This window comes from Nyctereutes procyonoides, unplaced genomic scaffold (genome assembly GCF_905146905.1).
Source record: "Nyctereutes procyonoides isolate TBG_1078 unplaced genomic scaffold, NYPRO_anot_genome, whole genome shotgun sequence".
Taxonomy (NCBI): Eukaryota; Metazoa; Chordata; class Mammalia; order Carnivora; family Canidae; genus Nyctereutes; species Nyctereutes procyonoides.
This window is the reverse complement of record NW_026575044.1, coordinates 50726871-50745723: the sequence shown is the minus strand read 5'-3', so window position 1 is coordinate 50745723 and position 18853 is coordinate 50726871. Positions and strand designations below refer to the sequence as shown.

General features: G+C 47.8%; 1 protein-coding gene across 1 annotated transcript; it reads right to left on the bottom strand.

Moving 5' to 3' along the window:
- Positions 1 to 73: 73 nt before the first annotated feature.
- On the bottom strand, positions 74 to 17724 carry CIDEA (cell death inducing DFFA like effector a). Its single transcript, XM_055324059.1, has 5 exons — positions 17658 to 17724; positions 9322 to 9466; positions 8364 to 8510; positions 2565 to 2746; positions 74 to 670 (listed from the first exon to the last, which is right to left on the bottom strand). Exons 1-5 carry the CDS (start codon positions 17693 to 17695, stop codon positions 568 to 570), a joined length of 615 nt encoding a protein of 204 aa, XP_055180034.1. The 5' UTR covers positions 17696 to 17724; the 3' UTR covers positions 74 to 567.
- Between the last annotated feature and the right edge of the window lie 1129 nt (positions 17725 to 18853).

The following is an 18853-nucleotide window of genomic DNA, read 5'->3' as shown; positions in this document are numbered from 1 at the left end:
GGTTCTTAAGCCTTTGGATCCCTTTGGGGTCATTCAGGACTCACATAAAAAAACAACAACAACAACCACGCAGTAACATTTGACAGCTCATTAGTTTAACAGAGACTTAAAAGTGATTATATCCATCAGCAGAGCACCCCTGAGTTTTGCTTATATATAGAAGTTTGTTTGGAACATGAAAGAGACACAAGGAAGCATTACCCGTGTGAAAAATAGCTCTCATGGTCAGTTTACTGCAGGAGGTGAGGAGCTGTATGGCCTCATGCGAGTTTGTGTTGCTCAGGACCCACCAAAGGAACCTGCTGTTCAGTCCTCCCCCCACAGAGGCCCCTTCAGGGCATCCCGCTGTGCAGCCCCCCCTTTCATGTGCATTGACTCCTTTTCTTTCCCTTGGGTGACCCTCCTGAGCACAAGTGACCCGCAGTGTATGAGTGTATGTGGTTCAGGACAGCAATATCTTCAAAATCATCATTTGAGAGGGAACGTTTGGGTCAGGAGCCTGCGGGGTCCCCTGCAGCTTGCCTATCTGCATGTGAACCCCCGTCTGGAGCAGGACTTGGGAGGAGCCTACTCTTCCGTGTCACCAAGCACTCGGAGCATGTACGAGCTGGTGTAGATGAGCAACTGTCCAGTCACCTGGGCGGCGTGGGACAGCAGCCGCAGCAGGCTCCTGCAACAGAGAGGAGACAAAGGCAGTGCTGGGCTGGGAGTTCTGGGCCAGCCTGGGGGCAGATAGTGCACGAATTCCTCAGCAGCCACCCCCCCCCCCAAGTGCCCTCCCAGCAGGCACTGCTCCCATTGGATGCTTAAGGGCCTGCTCCCCAGCCTGCCAGGGCTGGCTGATGTGCAGATGCTGATCCAGGAGCCTGGGACCACCTTTCCTCGAGCCACTTCCAAATGTGGCCTGTTGTTCAGTAATTAGGACGCATGAAGTAGGCACACCATGCTCTTGAGAGCACATGGTGTGTCCTGTGCTTAGGCTGCTTGCTTACTTTGGCCACTTTGGGTGTGTGGGGCTTGTTATTAAAGTCAGGCAAGTCAGGCATGAAAGGAGAAGCCAGGCTGAAGGAGTGACCCTGTGACTCAGTTTGCTTAGGGTGGCTGGGACATCCCAACTGTGGCCTGTTCCTGGCATCTAAGCCCTCAGGCTAGGCCTGGCATTCCTGTTATTTCAGATGAAAAAAGTGGCTTTAACTCGAATTCTTACTCTCTGGAGTCCACAGCAAAAGGATTTCATTCCAGTTTTAAAGGCCCCGGGGGTCAGTGGCACTGGTCGGGGTGGGGAGGGGTCCTGGCCCCGGGAGCCCACCATAGGACCTGGGTGTGATGCTTTCAGTGTGGCTGCTTGTGGTGCCATCAGATCTCGAAGGGTAAGAATTAGGGACAAGAGGGCCAAATCTGCCTCTCGAGAAAGACTTTGCTGAGGCAGGATTTTGGGGGAGATTTACTGTCTTCATTATACTTTTCTAAGTTGACATAATGTTCTTATCTCACTTTAGAAAATCAAGCAATGAAGCTATTTTCTCCCATCTCAGTAAGAAGAGGAAGCTCTCCCAGGAGTCCAGATTTCAAAACAGGGACAGGGACAGTTGTCTATGAGTTGGCAACTGGTAGGTCTGAGCAGGAAACAGAGGCCACTGGGAGCCGACTCTAACCCCAGGCCCGCAGCCCCCTCAGAAAAGGCCAGTCTCTTTTCCAGAGCATTTCCTGCCCCACACTAGGCTCAAGGATGCCCAGAGTGGTGCTCATTGGGCCATGGAGAGAAGGGACCAGCTCCCTCTGAGAAGCAAGGGGGTGGGGGGCCACCCGCAGGAGCTGTGCGGGGAGCAGCGTTTTGTCAGGGCCACAATCAATCCTTTCAGACTAGCTTCAGAGGCCTCCTGTCACTGTGTCTCCCCCTCCATCCCTCCCTCCACGGCAATTAGGTATTTAAAGAGGCTCAGAGAGGTTAAGTGGCCCCATTAAAGGTCACATAGCTGGCTGCTCAGAGGCAAGGCTGGGAGGGCCTGCAGGTGGCCCCCTCGGTCCAGGGCTTGGGGGCGGGCTGTCCAGCCTGGTCACAACTACAGAACGTTTCTGGGGAATGTACAGAACGTGTTCAGATTGATCCGGGGTATGGATTAGGGTCTGTGTTCTACAGGCGCCCCTGGGAGGCCATGCTGCCAGCCTGGCCCCCGTCGTGGGTGACAGTATGTGGCAGGCCCAAATCGCAGGGACTCCAGCTGCCATTGCTTAGAATAAAGGCTTTCAAATGTACAGCCCTAAGTTTTTAAAAGAAATTCAGTTCTTCTCTATATTTATGCGTTAGTTGTTTCCATTTAGTATTTGATGGTCCCTGGAGAAAAAAAAGCCATATTTTGGCTCAGGACGTTGTTTTCTGACTTAAGTCTATGGCATACACCTACTACAGAACAACACGAGTTCGTGAACGTCAGCAGCTGCTGCTCAGGTCAGGGCCTCGGCAGGGCAGGGCTGGGCCGTGCAGAGCAGCAGGCGGGGCACGGGCCACCTGGGTAGGGCCACGTGCAGCTCCCAGACCCCAGCTGAGCCCTGAAGTCTGTTACCTCAGCAGGGCTTTGACTCCAGTACAGCGGATGTCGTAGGACACCGAGTACATCTCATACATGGTGGCCTTCACGTTGAGGCAGCCAATGACATCCTTGGGGGTCAGCTTGTACAAGTCGAAGGTGACTCTTGCTATTCCTGCCTTCTTTGGTTGCTGGCGAGCTGGGATGTAGTTGGCACCCTAGAATCATAAGGGGAGGGAGAGACTTTAGGAGCATCTTCAGCTTGGACGTGCAAATTCTATCATTCTGGGTTTTTGCTAGTTTTGACTTTGCTGTCCTAAAATCTGTTAGTGACAGAGCTGCTAATTGCCTGAGGGATATTTTTAGCAGATCAATATGCTCCTATGCTGGCATGTCCAAATCCTTAAAGTATTCTTCCCTAAGCTACTTTCAGTTTAGTGACTTGAGATGAGTGCGGTTTGGCTCTGGGGCCTGGGCTGTAGGATCCGGGATTCACGGGATGGCTGTGCTACTGACACGCGGTATGGAGCACACGCAGCCCAGTGGTCACTCAGAGCCACTGTGGTCACTTGATTGACATGGGCGATCTCATGAATGTAGCACAGTCTGCTTAATGAGGAACAGGCAGCAGTATTTCCATTTCACAAGAGGCTGCCAGGCAGACAGCTTCAGCCTCAAGGGTGAAAACCTCCCAGGGCTTCCTGTGCTTTCTAGTCACTGCCCTGGCAAAAAGCAGACCTCCTGGGGACACAGGATAGTCATCATGTAGGTCCTCCTGAAATATCAGCTGAGCCTTCAGGTCAGAGGAGAAAGTCAGAGACCTCTGTCGAGCCTTAGGTTTATAAGGAGCAGTAGAACATCTTCCCCACAGAAAGCTTTGTAGAAAGCAAGGGAATGAAGCTGTGCCAGGTACAAATGTCTCCCTAGGGCTTGCTCCTCACACAGATTTTGTAGATTCAGAATTCAAGTGTATACAACCAACAGTGTTACGGTCTCAGGAACCTCTGGGGTTGAGAGTAGTTGAGGCTAGAAATGTTAAATTCATCAATAACAATAATGACTATATGTGAAGTTAAACCATAAATTCCCCTAAAAGTACCCAGACCCTTCTTGCTGGAGCCACCCTGCTTACCTCCCACACATGTTGACATATGCAACAAGAGACTCTGGGGGTAGCCCATTGTTCAATGCACAAGAGGTCCTGCTGCCTCTTTATGGGGTATTAACTGTCCCCCGTTTAGGAAACATTTTTTTTTAAAAAATAGGCTCAATACCCAGTGTGGAGCCCAACGGAGACTTGAACTCACTACCCTGAGATCAAGACCTGAGCTGAGATTAAGAGTGGGACACTTGGCACCTAGGTGGCTCAGTGGTTGATTGAGAATCTGCCTGGGATCGAGTCCCCCACTGGGCTCCCTGCAGGGAGCCTGCTTCTCCCTCTGCCTGTGTCTCTGCTTCTCGCTCTGTGTCTCTCACGAATAAATAAAATCTTAAAAAAAAAAAGATCCTGGAGTGAAAAGAAGAGGCTTTTTTTTTCAAGATTTTATTTATTCATGAGAATACAGAGAGGAGAGAGAGAGAGAGAGAGAGAGAGAGAGAGAGAGAGAGGCAGAGAGGCAGAGACACAGGCAGAAGAAGCAGGCTCCATGCAGGGAGCCCGACACAGGACTCGATCCCAGGTCTCCAGGATCACACCCTCTGGGCTCAAGGCGGCGCTAAACCGCTGAGCCACCCGGGCTGCCAAAAAAGAAGAGTTTTACCTGTGATCAATCTGCCAAAAAAGAAGAGTTTTACCTGTAATCAATCCAGCCACTGTTCTTTCTCACTGCCTCATGCTCCTTTCTGACCTGTAGAAGTTTGTACCTTTAGTCCCCCTAAATGTCTTCCTGAAGTTTTGGTCTTAAGTCAAAATCGAGCCCTCACAAAGCTAACCCGCTGGTGACAGGGGTTCCTCTGACTTGCTGGCTAAGAAGGAAGAAACGAAGGCCTAGCTGCCAGGTGGGAGGGGGCTCTCGGTTCGGCTCCCCCACCAGGCGTTCCGGGCACTCAGACTGAAGACGGGCGACCCCTGGTGGCTATTTCGGGCCGGCCTTCCCGCTGACGTTAAATCCAGGGGGCCTCACTGATTTAAGAAGATAGACACGCCTACAAGGTGGGTAGGATCTTACCATCAGCGTCCAGGTGCCCATTTCCACTGGAGGGAGGCTGGTTGAAAGGCCTAAGTCGAGAGAGGACACCCACGCCCACTCGCTCATCAGGCAGGCTGGTAGGGGCTGGGCGGCCCACCAGCCCCTTGAACACACCACCCTGAAGGATTATTTACACCCATGGCCTCTAGGCGCCCTGCCCACCGGCTCAGTCTCCCCTCGCTAACCCAGTGTCTGTTATAAAAACCAAACACAAACTACCCTTCCCTTCTGAGCTGGTTTCCTGTTGCTCTTCTAACTACAACAAATTTAGTGGCTTGAAGCAACAGAACCTAAGACCATAACAGGTTGGCAGTCCACCGTGAGCAAGCAGGGATGCTTTCTCCCCGAGGCTGCCAGGAAGGACAGGGGCCCCCTCGCCCTCTCCAGCTTCTGCAGGCGCTCCCATTGCTTGGCTCCTCACCGCTCCTCTCCTCTTACCCTGCTTCTGGCCCTCACTCTGACTCTCCTGTCTCTCTGTAAGGACCCCTGATGACACAGGTCCCTGGATTATGCAGGACCATCTCCCCAGCTCGAGATCCTTAACTTAACCACCACCTGGTAGGTCCATTCGCCAAGTAAAGCAACACCTCCAAAACATCCAGGGATTTCAATGTGGGCATCTTTGCAAGGCTGTTATTCTTTCCACAAGATCTTTCTCAAAACAAAAGTAGTCCAGCTCTAGGTTGCCCCTTCCACCCTGGTTTGGGCAACCAAAAAGTCCTTAGACATTGCCAGATGCCTCTCAAGGGGTAAGATTGTCCCCAGTTGAGAACCTCTGGTTGATGGATATCTATAGGTTCTATTGAAATCCACATAAACAAAAACCATTTGGGGTCATCATTAATTTTTAGAGTATAAAAGGGTTCCGAGGTCAAAAGTTTGAAGATCACATGCTTAATGGATATGGCTTAATGTGATATTTTCACTCAACAGAGTTGATGAGATTTACTCATATAGATGCTGATAGCTGTACTCCATGTACTCCAATATACAGCTCAAGAGCATCCATTCAATAAAGAGACACTGGTGTCTTTATGTATGTGTATTTACAAAGAAACACATGGCTGGGTATCTGTGTGCTGGGTGTATGCCTAGGAGAGGACTTGCCAGGTCATGGGTGGTGTTTCAGTTCTATGGGATAGAGGTACAGTTTTAACAGCTGCTGGTGGGAGTGTAAAAGAGTTCACTGCTCCATATCTTAAAAAGAAATGGAAAGAAGTGGAAAAGCCTAATAATACCAAATCTAATGATATAAAAGATTATCTTCTTGTGGTCTTATGTTTTCCTAATCACCAATGAGGTTGAACAGTTCTCCCTGTGCTTTATTGTCCATTCCACAGATACCTGTCCCTTTTTTTTGTCCATTTTTCAGATTGTCCATTGTTTCCATAATTGATTTCTGCAAGACTCCTAAATTTAACAAACACTAATCCTTTGTTGGACTATGTTGAAAACACCTTCTACCCACTTGTGGCTTATTGTTTTACATACTTTTTGTTATCTTTTGACAAAATTATTAATAGAGTGGAATTTATCAGTAAAAATGGTTTATGCATTTTCCTGTTAAAAAAACCCAACACCCTAAGGATGTCCAACATGTATCAGACCTTCTCAGGTAGGTCTCCAACTTCCTTCATGGTTTCTACCTCTACCATCTTGTGCTACACATCATGGAAACTTCTTGAGACATATCTTATGTGCTGTCTATCTCCATTTACTTTGTTATATTTTTCATTTCCAGAAATTTTATTTGATTCTTTCAAGTCTACTTTGTCCTTTCTGATTACCTCCTGTTCCTTTTTACTTTTGATTACCTTTTAGATTTCTCTGGACATTTTAAATACACTTATTTTATACTTTGTATCTGATGATTCCAACATCTGAAGTCTTTGGAGGTCTGACTTCATTATGTCTGCTTCATCTCACATACAGTGCCTTAAGTCCTTACATCCTATGATTTGACTGTGAACTCACATTTGTTGGAACTTTAGGAATGGAAACTCTTTGGCACCTAGATCAAGGCTCATTCTGAGCCTATTTGATCCTACTGGTTACATGGGGATACAATCAACACCAGGTCAATGGGAGGGTCACGGAGGGCGGAGGGACCAGTTGAGTAAAGAGAACTCAATGAATAAACTCTTTCCATTGATACTTCCCTCTCCAGGGCTCTGGAAACTAAACTCTCAGCTTGGATGTTTTTGGAATCAAAAGTCCTGAAAATGTCATGAGAGCAGCTTGTGGCCACAGATTCTTAGGAGACACCTTTAGGATTCTCTGCTTTGTGTGGGCATCTCTAATCTGGCCCCTTACCTTGTATCAGCCCAAGACTTTGTCTCCTGTCCTGCCAGCACCTGTCAAGACTGTGGCACTTAGTCACTGAGGTGAGTGGATGGCCACAGGTGAGATGCTCACAGGTAATCTACTTCTCCAGATTCTGGCTCCCATAAAGTTTTGGCCTCTGAGGAGTTTCCTTTCTTGAAGGTCAGTTAGGCATATAAAATCAGTTTTAATGTGTTGCTTTACGCTTTTAGGTGTTTTATGGTGGGACCCAAGGTATATATACTCCATAGTTTTCCTGGACATAGAAACCTTTATTCAATCTCTGTACCTTTGAGATCACTCTTCAGTCATACACATACCCCTACTTAATATCACTGGCTATGTTAGCTTGCTGGCCTCCTCAGGACAGAGACAGTGAAGGGTCACCAGGTCATATCTGCGTGCTTTAACAGGATCTGTAGCTAGTTACTGGCCTAAATCTGTTCCTTAGAATTATTTTCTCCAAAGCTAGTATAGCCATTCTAGAGAAAAGTATGGAAGTTCCTCAAAAAGTTGAAAATAGAACTACCCTACTTACCCTAAAGACACAAATGTAATGATCCAAAGGGACAACTGCACCTCAATGTTTATAGCATCAGTGCCCACGATAGCCAAACTGTGGAAAGAGCCCAGATGTCCATCAACAGATGAATGAATGGATAAAGAAGATGTATCTTAGTGGATATATACCATGGAATCCTTCTCAGCCATAAAAAAAAAAAAAGAAAGAAAAAAAGAATTCTTGCCATTTGCAAAGACATGGATAGAACTAGAAGGTATTATGCTAAGCGAACTAAGTCAGTCAGGGAAAAACAAGTATGTGATCTCATTCATATGTAGAATTTAAGAAACAAAACAGAGGATCATAGGGGAAGGGAGGGGAAAGTAAAACAAGACAAATCAGTGAAGGAGACAAACCATTAATCATAGGAAGCAAACTGAGGGTCACTGGAGAGGGGGGAGGGATGGGGTAACTGGGGGATAGGCATCAAGGAAGGCACGTGATGTGATGAGCACTGGGTGTTATACAACAGATGAACCACTGACCTCTACCTCTGAAACTAATAATACACTATATGTGAATTAATTGAATGTAAGTTCTAAGAAAAGAACTATTTGCTGTAAATCATACAGCCCAGGCTCACTAAGATGCTTAATTACCTAGAAATACTTTTAAGCAACCTGTTGAGGGTAGCAGATTCGGTTATCAGGTGAATACAAAGTACGTATCTAGAAAGAGGGCAAGTCAACACCAAAGTGGGGAACGCTCTTTTGTGGGTAAAAAGTCTACCCCGTAGCTGCTTGGATATGTGTTTTTGCTTACCGGTGTCCACTTCTGCCCTTCTTCCAAGATCATGAAATGTGTGTTGTCTCCTAAGGTCTGAAAGAAATCTTCCGTATCCACCACAGTGCCATCTTCCTCCAACACCAGAGTGACCAGTCTGCTGGTGATAACTAAGGCCTCCAGGGTCTAGGTGGGCAACACATTGGAGACATAGAACAAAGCAGGACACTCTGCTCTGACCACTCAAAGCTACTGATTAAGTTATGGCTTCAGAAGTACTGTCTGAAGCTGCTAAAATTTTAACAGTAGAGATCTACTTAACAGGTGTCTATGACTCAGCCTTTGCTTAGAAAAAGAGAAGTTAAGATTTTTAATGGATTTATTTTCTTCAGAGGCTTCAGTGGCATGAGACAAATGAAGACATCAGGTAATATTTACAGTTTCTAAAATTACTTATTTTGACAAATAAAATGAATAACGCAGCAATAAGATATTTAAAGAGCCTTAGTCTCATGCTACATATTTGAACGCTTGCTTTGGGATCTGCATGTTGGATGCTCGTTTCTTATTTCCATGGGTGTCTTGGTCTGGGTTATGCATTCATAACCCAACTCCAGACTCTAGAGAGTCTGTGATTCTTCCTTATTTGGTGATCTGGTGGACACTGTTTCAGATTCAAGACTATTCTTCCCTGAGCTTTAAAACTGAAAACAGATTTCCAAAGCCTGCTGCTTCCCCGTATCCTCCCTTGTTAAAGAAGAAAGGCTACATTGTCAGCTGATGACAGTTTTCAAGGCCTTTGCTTCTGCAGCTAAATCTTTCATGGTTCAAGGAGAGATGCGATAAAGTTCCCTTTCATTCTCTTCTCCCCTCTGACTCTCTGAGGCCACAAGAGTGACATTTGTCTCTGGACTGGCCTAGTACCCAAGCCCCAAGCCCTGTGTGTGGTTCGGGGCCCTCCCTCGGGCAGTAGGGGAGGTGCTGTGGCTCCTGGCACCTTGCTGAGAAGCTCCTTCAGACTGTCAGCCATCACCCCTCGACGGCTGCTTCTGTCATGGTTGGAGACCCGGAAGGGGCGAGCCGAGTGCTTGAGGGGAGTTAGTAGGACTCTTTTGGTCTGTGATCCCATAAATGTCAGGGGCCTGGAAATGGAGGAGAAAAGTAAAAAAATATCTTGGACGTTATCTTCAAAAAGAGTCTTTGAAGAGAGATTGGAAGTACACAAAATTAAGACAATTTTAATATTTGCATCTGAAAGAAAAAAATCCATAGTTGGGAATTACTGAAAATTTTATATACATATATATATGTATATATACATATATCGCCTGGTATCCAAAAGACAAACAAGTACTATATATAAATAAAAAGCACAAGCATTATCACACCTATTTTACCAGAACATTCAAAGTCCTCATAGTAACTGTGTGAGAAATAAGTGGTAAGGTATCACAATCAATAAGACATAAGAATTCTATTCTGCAAACGTGGCTTTTACAGCTGAGATCTTAAAAGAAAAAAAGAAAAAGATTTCCAGAGGCCAGGAAGTGGCCAAGCAGAGTTAGAGAATTAGATGCACACACACAAAAGTCACATACTGTACAGCAAGACTAAGCCAAGAATTGAAAAAGCAGATATTGGTCACTAAAGAAATAAACGAACTTTTAGAAATTAACTTAGAATAAATGAGAAACAACAGAACACTATAATAATTGTGGTTGGAACAACAAGAAGGAAAAGAACTCTGGGCCTTATGTCACGTGACACTGGAGTAAGTTCCACATTTAACAAAGAATTAATTCAAAAATTCACATATTAAAAAAACTAACATGGAAGAGTTAAATAACAAAACTAAATCAAGACAGTTTTCCTGAGGAAAAGAATCTCTTATCCTTGATTATCAAATTTTAGTTACTTCGCAAATACTACATACACACACACACAAACACACAAATACTGTTTATGTAACATTTTATATATATGGGATAAATGAGAAGCTTACAGCTTTAGTAGTTATTTAACACTTTTGTTTTTAAAGATCTTTTTTTTTTTTTTTAAGATTTATTTATTTATTCATTCAGGGAGAGCAAGAGAGAGGCAGAGACACAGGCAGAGGGAGAAGCAGGCTCGATCCCGGGTCTCCAGGATCACACCCCGGGCTGCAGGCGGCGCTAAACCGCTGCGCCACCAGGGCTGCCCTGTTTTTAAAGATCTTAATTTTAAGTAACCTCTATGCCCATTGAGGGACTCGAACCTAAAACCCCAAGATCAAGAGTTGTAGGCTCCACTGACTGAGCCAGCCAGCAGCCCCAACAAACATTTATTTTGTTTCATAAATATTAATTCACTTCATCCTTAGGAAACTCTGTAACATAGTCCTGTTTTTCTCAATTTACAGATGAGGGAAATCAGGCCAGAGAGCTGCCCCACAGACGGTAAGAGCCAGAGCTGGGATTATGACCCAAGTACCTCTTTCTTCTTGGCTTCATAAAGGTTATCTAGATGCCACACACTAAAGAGTAACACAAGTTTACATATTGGGGAACATATGAGGCTTTTGATAGCAATCAAAGAAATGCAAAGCCACCTTTGACATACTACCATATGCTTTTAAACAAACATACAAGAAGTTACTTAAAAATAACTTCATGAGTGGCAACAGATGCACCTTGTCAGTAGCACTAGGCAGGGCTTCAGTCTCTTTGGAGACCAGTCTAGGAACATATAGTTTGCATCTAGGACTGGGGGCTGTTTTACATTTAGGAATTAACCCACATAGAAATTATTTAAAAGAACATAAACATAAGTTAGCAGCATTTCAGGGGGCTCTTGCTTCGTGTCAGGTGCTGTGATAAAGGACATGTGACCTCATTTAATCCCCCAGCCCCTGCGGGAATAGCACCTCTAGCTGCACTCTCCCTACACCTGAATGGTGCCTAACAATTTCAGGTGCTCAAACAATTGTTGACAATTTGGACAAATAATTGTACAGTGACATTCAGGAGAATGAAACAAAGGGCTTTATTTTTAGGGCAACCTTGTCGAAGATACAGAATGAGGACATCACTGATGCTTATAGTAGCTTGTCTAGATTTGCCCTATGAAGGCTAAAATTCTAGAGACTTCTGTACTTTTTTAAAATAATTTTTAAAAAGATTTTATTTATTTATTTATGAGAGACAGAAAGAGAGAGAGAGGCAGAGAGACAGGCAGAGGAAGAAGCAGGCTCCATGTAGAGTCTGCAGGATCACGCCCTGGACTGAAGGTGGCGCTAAACAGCTGAGCTACTTGGGCTGCTGGACTTCTGTACTTTTTGGGAATGCCTATCACCTTGGATTTAGTACTTTATTTTATAGATATCTGTACACACACACACACATACGCATATATTGTCATTTATTTGTCTATGTTTTATTTTCCCAAGCAGATTGGAATTTCCTTGTGGACAAGGCTTCTTTGTTCTATCTCCCATAATGCCTAGACTAGCATTAAGCATATATGTTTTAAATAGTATGTGGTCTAACTTGAAGCTCTACAAATGCACATAGTGAAAATTTAATGATCTGCCAAGTAGTTTTCTATACGAAAAACTGATAGTATAGGAATAAACCAGCTCTCAAAAACTGTCAGCTTAGGGCAGCCTGGTGGTTCAGTGGTTTAGCGCCGCCTTCAGCCCAGGGCCTGATCCTGGAGACCCGGGATCAAGTTCCACATCAGGCTCCCTGCAGGGAGCCTGCTTCTCCCTCCGCCTGTGTCTCTGCCTCTGTGTGTGTATGTGTGTGTGTCTCTCTCATAAATAAATAAAAAATCTTAAAAAAAATTTTCAGATTAAGTTCATGCTCATAGCATGAGAGGCCAATTTCAGGAAGGTTTCTATAAGAATGAGCGTCCCTATGCCCCAGCTACAAACTGGCATCCTAGGAATCAGACCCAGGTTGTTAGCATGGATCTGGTCTAAAGTGTGTTCAGCCAGCTTCACATTAGTGCCTCCCACCTGCTCACGTCTGAACACTCACCTTGGCCAACTTGTGCTAGCTCCTAACATATTAACTCATGATCATTGGAACTTTACAGGGAAAGCATCACTCCATTTCTCGAATGGGAAAACTGAGGCTCAAAATGGTTTCTCAAGGTCCATCGGTTAGGAAGGAAAAGACAGCCCCCTTCTGCCAGCAGAGTGCATGCATTATGTGTTCCTGGTGAGGCAACGGCAAGGGGGCTGCACCAGGTCACTGGCCTCGGATGTAGATGCCCCATTGGACTGAGCCGAGACCCACCGAGGGAATCCAAGCCTTGAACCGACACAGTATGGGGCTGGCAGACAGCCTCTGAACTTTTGCCTTGATTGCAAGAAGTTACACCAGGTTCCTCAGTTACACAAACCAATGAACGAGATGCCCACGTTCTGCTGAGCTGACGCTGCAGAAAACCCACCCACTGTTCCACCTCTGGGGATCTGGTGGACGGGGGAGGGAAGACTTTCCATATTCTGCTTTACATGTAGGAGCAGGCTTTGTTGGCAACCTGTTCGTGGCACCTGAAACCTCCTCCCTGGCGAAGTCCCTCTGAGGAGGAGAGAAAGATACTAGCTCCACCCGATGCCAGACAACTGTGCACATTAGCACATTACTTACCAACTTGACAAAGCAGACTTGCTAGATGAGGAAAAGTGAGGCTCAGGAGGTTAAGAAACGAATAAGGTCAGAGTTAACAAGTGCTAGAATAGGGGTCTGAATCCAGCTCCCATTTTTGTACCAACACGTCTGCCCTACAAGGTGAAAACCCGCTGATAGCATGAGGCCACCCTGGACCCTCACCAGCAAGGGCCCCTCTTCTTCCCACAAAGCAGAACTCATTGCCATTGTCCATGAGTCCTTCTAGAATCTGTACTCACTGGGGCCAGGATCTCTCTGTACATTTTCTGACTTCCCTATAGCACCTAGCCTGCTGTTGGCATGCAATTTATTCACCAAGTAAAAGACTGGCTAGGACAAGATCAGAGAAATGGGAGAACAAAGTTCACGTCCTGGAACCTCAGGTCCAGGTGCTGGAGGCCAAAGGCACACCTTGTAGGCACGAACAGCTTTGACCTAGTTAGTTGTGGTCTTACACCTCCTCATTGGATGCAAACAATCACGTCTTAGTAAGCACCAGTGCTCCAGTCACCCAGTATAGTTGATTATACAAAATCCTTATGGTCCTTTAACTTCGGACAAGATAAGTGCTGGCAGCCACTTCTGGTCCTCCCTCTACACGCTGCCCTCAAGATAGCCATCCTCAAGAAAAAAGGATATACAGTCCATTGTTCTCCGTGCCCGTTCCGTTTCCTAACCGGGAACTGGATCATTGTTGGAGAACAGGCTTATAGAGCACAACTAAAAAAATCCTTGAAGACATGAAAATTAAATCCTTCCACTCCTCTTAAGGAACAAGATGAGTGATTTGATGATTTTATTTTATATAAAATTGAGGCTCTTTTATGGATAGCATAAAAAGGGGTTAAATGAAATTTTATATACACTAAGCCAACTTAACAATTACTATAGGAGTATTTACTAAAGGAACAGCAGGATTAACTAGCTAGCTAATAAGCAAAACAATATCGATCCAATTCACTCCTGATCCTCTTAATAGGACGATTTATGTCACTGGCCATCAGTATGATGCCTAACACCTGTTGCCAGTCTCCCCTCAATATTTTAATATGTCAGAGTTGAGAGAGGAGCTCTGAAAAGCTTTGGATTAGATCCATCACACGTGAGTCACCCTCTAATCCCTGGGAAAGTGCAGACAAGCATATGAAGCAGGAAGGAAACAGCTCACTAAAAGGAAAAGAAAAACCAGGAAACAGGGTGTTCGAGGAAGCAGATTGTTTCGGGGAAATCAAGACAAAAAGAGAAGTCAGGCTTCATAGAACATTCTTAAAAACTGGGAAGGGGCATATCTCCCAGAAGTGAGGAAAACAGAGAAATCTTTGTATTTTTCCCAGAGTGAACTGAGGAGTCTCAACTAATAAACATGTGGCAAATAAAGCCATAGATGGCTTTTTGCTCCAGGAAAATGAAGCTAGCTGCCACAGGGCATTAAAAAACAACAAAACAACAACAACAAACAAACAAGTTTTTATGCCATCTGAGGGACTGATATTTATTCCAAAAGTGGAATAAGGAGGAATCGGGTAGGCCTGGGAACAAAGTCTTCCCCAGAGAAACATCTTGGGGTCAGCAATGATGAGGTGGTTCTGTAAGTCTGTCTAAGCGCCTGCCCAGGGAAGATCCTGAGTGAAATGAATGTTTCAGTGTCTGAGTGGCCCCACATTTTCTTGTTAGGTGGAAAGGAGGAAACACACAAGAGTAAGCAAGTGCAGAAGTGGGTAAGACAAGTCAACTGAGCACTACCTCCAAAGCCTGGTGATGACAAGGACATTAGGGAGGGAAGTGATAATGTCAAACCCGGCAGTGCAGAGAAATAGAATTGAAAATCAGTCATCAGGCCTGGCTGGATCTGGGTGAGCGGTAGGCACAGTGTGAGGGTCTAACTCAACGGCAGCAGCTGGAGGAGTGTCGGCCTTAGTGATGTTTCCTGCTCCCCAGCAGCTCCAGAGCCTCATTATGGGCTTATGGGCTACTCACATGGGGCACCACTACCCCACAGGGACTGCTGCCGGCTCCAATCTAGGCCTTGGCCACCCTATCGAAATGCTTGATGTAGTAAGAGGATTCAGTGTAGGACCATGAAGTCTTTGGACACTTTGAAATAGACCATGGTATATCATTAAAATAGGCCCTGGAAGGAGGAAGCCTCAATAACCTGGGATTTTCACTGGTAGAAAATGCACTCCGTTGCTTATGTCACTAATAAGAAGGTGGTAGGTGGTAAAATGTGTTCTGAGATGCCAGCTGTACAGGACATAGAGTTCCTTGGTCAGGGAAAGGGAAGATGTACAAAATAGCAACAAAAGCAGCGATGTTTGCACACAGCGTAATGTCTGTCAGCCCTGTAACAACTTCAAGGTCGGTGGGCATGCTCTCACCGACAGACACAGGCTGAGCAGCTTTGTCTGTGGCCACACGCACTGGCGAGGACATCCTTGCCCTCCAGAGCTCGGCTGAGAGACCTCAGGCTGCTCTCACCATGAGCAGGGATCACAGGCCATTAACAAACCAAGGCCCAGTTTAAGACTTCAGAATTGCTGACTTTAAAAAAAGATGTGAATGTGAATTGACTTATTTCTTTGGCAAAATGCAGTTATCTACTGATGAAAGACAGCGTTGGGGTCATCTAGGTTAAATTAAGGAACACCGAGGAGACAGAAAACACGGCCGTCACCTGTCACCTCGCTGTGGCTCACAGGGGTCGTTAGCCTGGACGCGGTTCTGAAGAAGGACAGGGAAGAGACGGGCTGTCCTTCAATGAGTAGTATGGACTGCTTTTCTTCCAGTTCAGTGGGGAAGCAGGTAGATTCCTTTCTTTCTTTTTTTTTCTTCTTCAAAGAACCGCACAGTGTCCCCAACCAACGATCACTCACTTTTAGTTTGCCAAGCTCAGAGGGAATGTGGCTTCAAGTAGACATTTCCTTAGGTTTTGATTTGGCACCATTTTACAAGCAAGTCAATTCCACACACTTGACCTGGTGGAAACCTCACATGCATGCATTTTGGATTTTGGTATCCTGGGGGCGGGGGCAGGTGGAAGGGCAGGGTCAGCCTTAATTCTGCAAGCTCTGCTCCCTCCTCGGTGCTCCAGGCAGTCTCAGGGAGGACCGAGAGCCTCCTTACCAGTCCTTATAGCTCAGCCCACCACCTCCCCAGGGCTCACAAAAAGTCGCAGAATGGGGGTGTTTGCATGTTTGAGAATTGCACTCCCGACTGTTAACAGTTGTCGTCCCCTGGAGCGGGATTATAAGGGGAGGAGGAGAGGAACCAAAAAGGCAAGAAATCCAAGGCTTTCCCTTCATGCTCACATGTGTTAGTGAAGATGCATGAAACAAGTTTCTCACCCTCCCTGGTTCCTATCACTTGACTTCTGTTTTTTTTTTTTTTTTATTGGAGTTCAATTTGCCAACATATAGTATATCACCCAGTGCTCCTCCCGTCAAGTGCCCCTCACTCAGTGCCCGTCACCCAGTCACCCCAACACCCCGTTTTTGTTTGTTTTTAAAGAGAAAGCCAGTACTGTTCAGTCAGACTACCTTCACGTATTGGAAGCTATTTTTCTAAGTACTGAGTACTGCACACAGCAAGGGCAGCTGCCAATAGATCACAGTAGTTTTGTAAAGTGACCCTCCCCTGCCACCCTTCCCTTCACCTCCCTTGCCCCTCTGCCTTGTGGTACAAATGGGATTAGTCACCTCTGAAAACTTGCATTTTCCTCTATCCTTGGAGTATTCTGAAGATCTTCAAAGAAGCACTGGCCCTTCCATAAATCTATACTTAAAAGTTACTTCCAAGAGATATTTTATCAACAAAGACAGGCCTGGGTATGTCAGGATATGAAGATGAGTGGAAGCTGGGTTGGGGTGGCAGGAAGTGCTGCGGTGACTTCAGCCCCCAGGGGGTGGCAAAGCCCAGGAAGGAGGATGACTCCACTGGCCTCTGCGGGCCCAGGGTGGCGTTCTCGAATGTGGTGAGGACGGGGAGCGTTTCCCCCCAAAACACCCCCTAGGAAGCCTCGGTGAGCTCATCAAGCAGAGGTCGGGCGCGTTCAGAGCCCAAGGGGCGCTTTTGGCTCAGTCCGCCCTCCCCGTGGAGCCCAGAGGCCTCCCTCATCTTTAGGGGTAAGTCTGGACTATCCCAAAGGCGCGGAGTGTCCCCCCGGCGCCCCAGCTCCCGTCGATCCTGAGGTACCCTGGAAGCCCTGGCCCGCGCCCCGTGGAGGCGCTGCCCGCCTTTCCCAGGACGAGGCCCTCATCTGCACCTGCTGCCGCAGGAGCAGCAGCGAGATATTCAACCACTCCCGCTCTCACCACTGTCACCTGTTCCGTGGATGCCCGTGCGCCTCGGGAGCGCCACACCCGGCACTGCAGCCAGCCGGGGGAGGGAAGGGGCCCGCGGCGTGGGCACCAGAGGTAACCGGGAGCTGCGTGGGCTGGGACGGGGCCTCAGGGCGCAAGGGGTGCAGGCGGACCCCGGATGGAGGGAGACGAGGGGTCTCACGGAGGGGCCAGGCACAGGGACGCGGGGCGCAGGACGCTCGGGGATGCAGCGTGCAGGAGGCGCGGGGCGCAGGGGGCACGAGGGGCGCGGAGGCTGCGGCGCTGCGCGGGGAGGGGGGCGTGGGGCGTGGGGCGTGGGGCGCAGGGGTGGCCGCGAGCCGGGCCAGCGCCGCACTCACCTGAAGAGGGCTCCGGCGTAGTCCCGGGCGGTCTCCATCGCTGGGTCCCCCTGGCGGGCTCGGCCGCGGCTCGCCCGCGCGCTCTTAAAGCCCCGCCGCCAGCCCCGCCGCCAGCCCCGCCCCGCCGGCCCGCCCCGCGCCCTCAGCGCCCAGCGCCCAGCGCCGAACTTGGGAGCGCCGGGTCCGTGGCAGCCCGGGCCCCTGGGGGAAGCGGCCCTCGCAGACCAGACCGCTGCAGAGGATGGTGCCCGCGACTCTCGGGCCCCAGCAGCTCCGCGGGTCCCCCGCCCCCCATGGCCACTGGTAGCCCAGGTTTGCCTCGCGCTTCCCCGAGACGGGGTGACTGGGGACATCACCAGCCTGCGCAGTGATGACAGTGAAAAGGTGGATGTGTTGCTTTCAAAGCCAGGCCATGGGGGGAGAGGCCCGGGCGGGGGAGATGAGGTGCAGGATGAGGTGTGTCCCCCGCCCTGGTCGCCCTGGTCGCGCTGGGTTGGCGCCAGGACTGCAGCCCCCTCTCCGGGCTCCGCCGTCCCCATTCGGCCCCAAGCTCTGCAAGCCAGTTGGCAAGGTGAGAAGGTTGCTGCTGACATCTGGACACATAGCCCTACAGGTGCTTCGGGAGCCTCGGCTGCCTTCCTGTTAGGTTGCTTCATGACTGTATCATGGGCATTTGGGGGCAGTGAGAAGTGACTCAGGACGGAGGGGTAAGGGAACCGTTGGACTTTGTTAGTTTTTTGGCTATAGGTAAGAGACTTTCTCAGAGTAAGAAAGTCAGGAGAAAAACCAAGCCAGGGCAGAGGCATATTTTGTTCACGGCCTGCTTGCAAGAGTCACCCTACCAGAAGGTGCACCTCTGGCTTGTTTTCCACCTCAGAAGGGGCAGGGGGCTTGCCAGGGGTTCCATGGAGCTCTTACCTACACAAGCAAAGCGGAAGTCCCTTGAGTAGGTTAGGCAGTGAATCAGTCCCTTACTTCCAGTCCTTTAAAAAGCAGAAACTTTCTAGGATATAGAGTTGCTAGTGCAGACTATCCTGCACATAGTCAGGTGACTGGTTCCGTAAATTCTTAGTAACTGCCAACTGTCCTATTGTGAGTGGTGTTTCCAAAGAGCTGTAGCCTGACCTGTGCCTTCCTTCTCCTGACTCATCTCGGTTTTAGCACATTGACCTGGTCACCCAAAACATGTCTCCTTC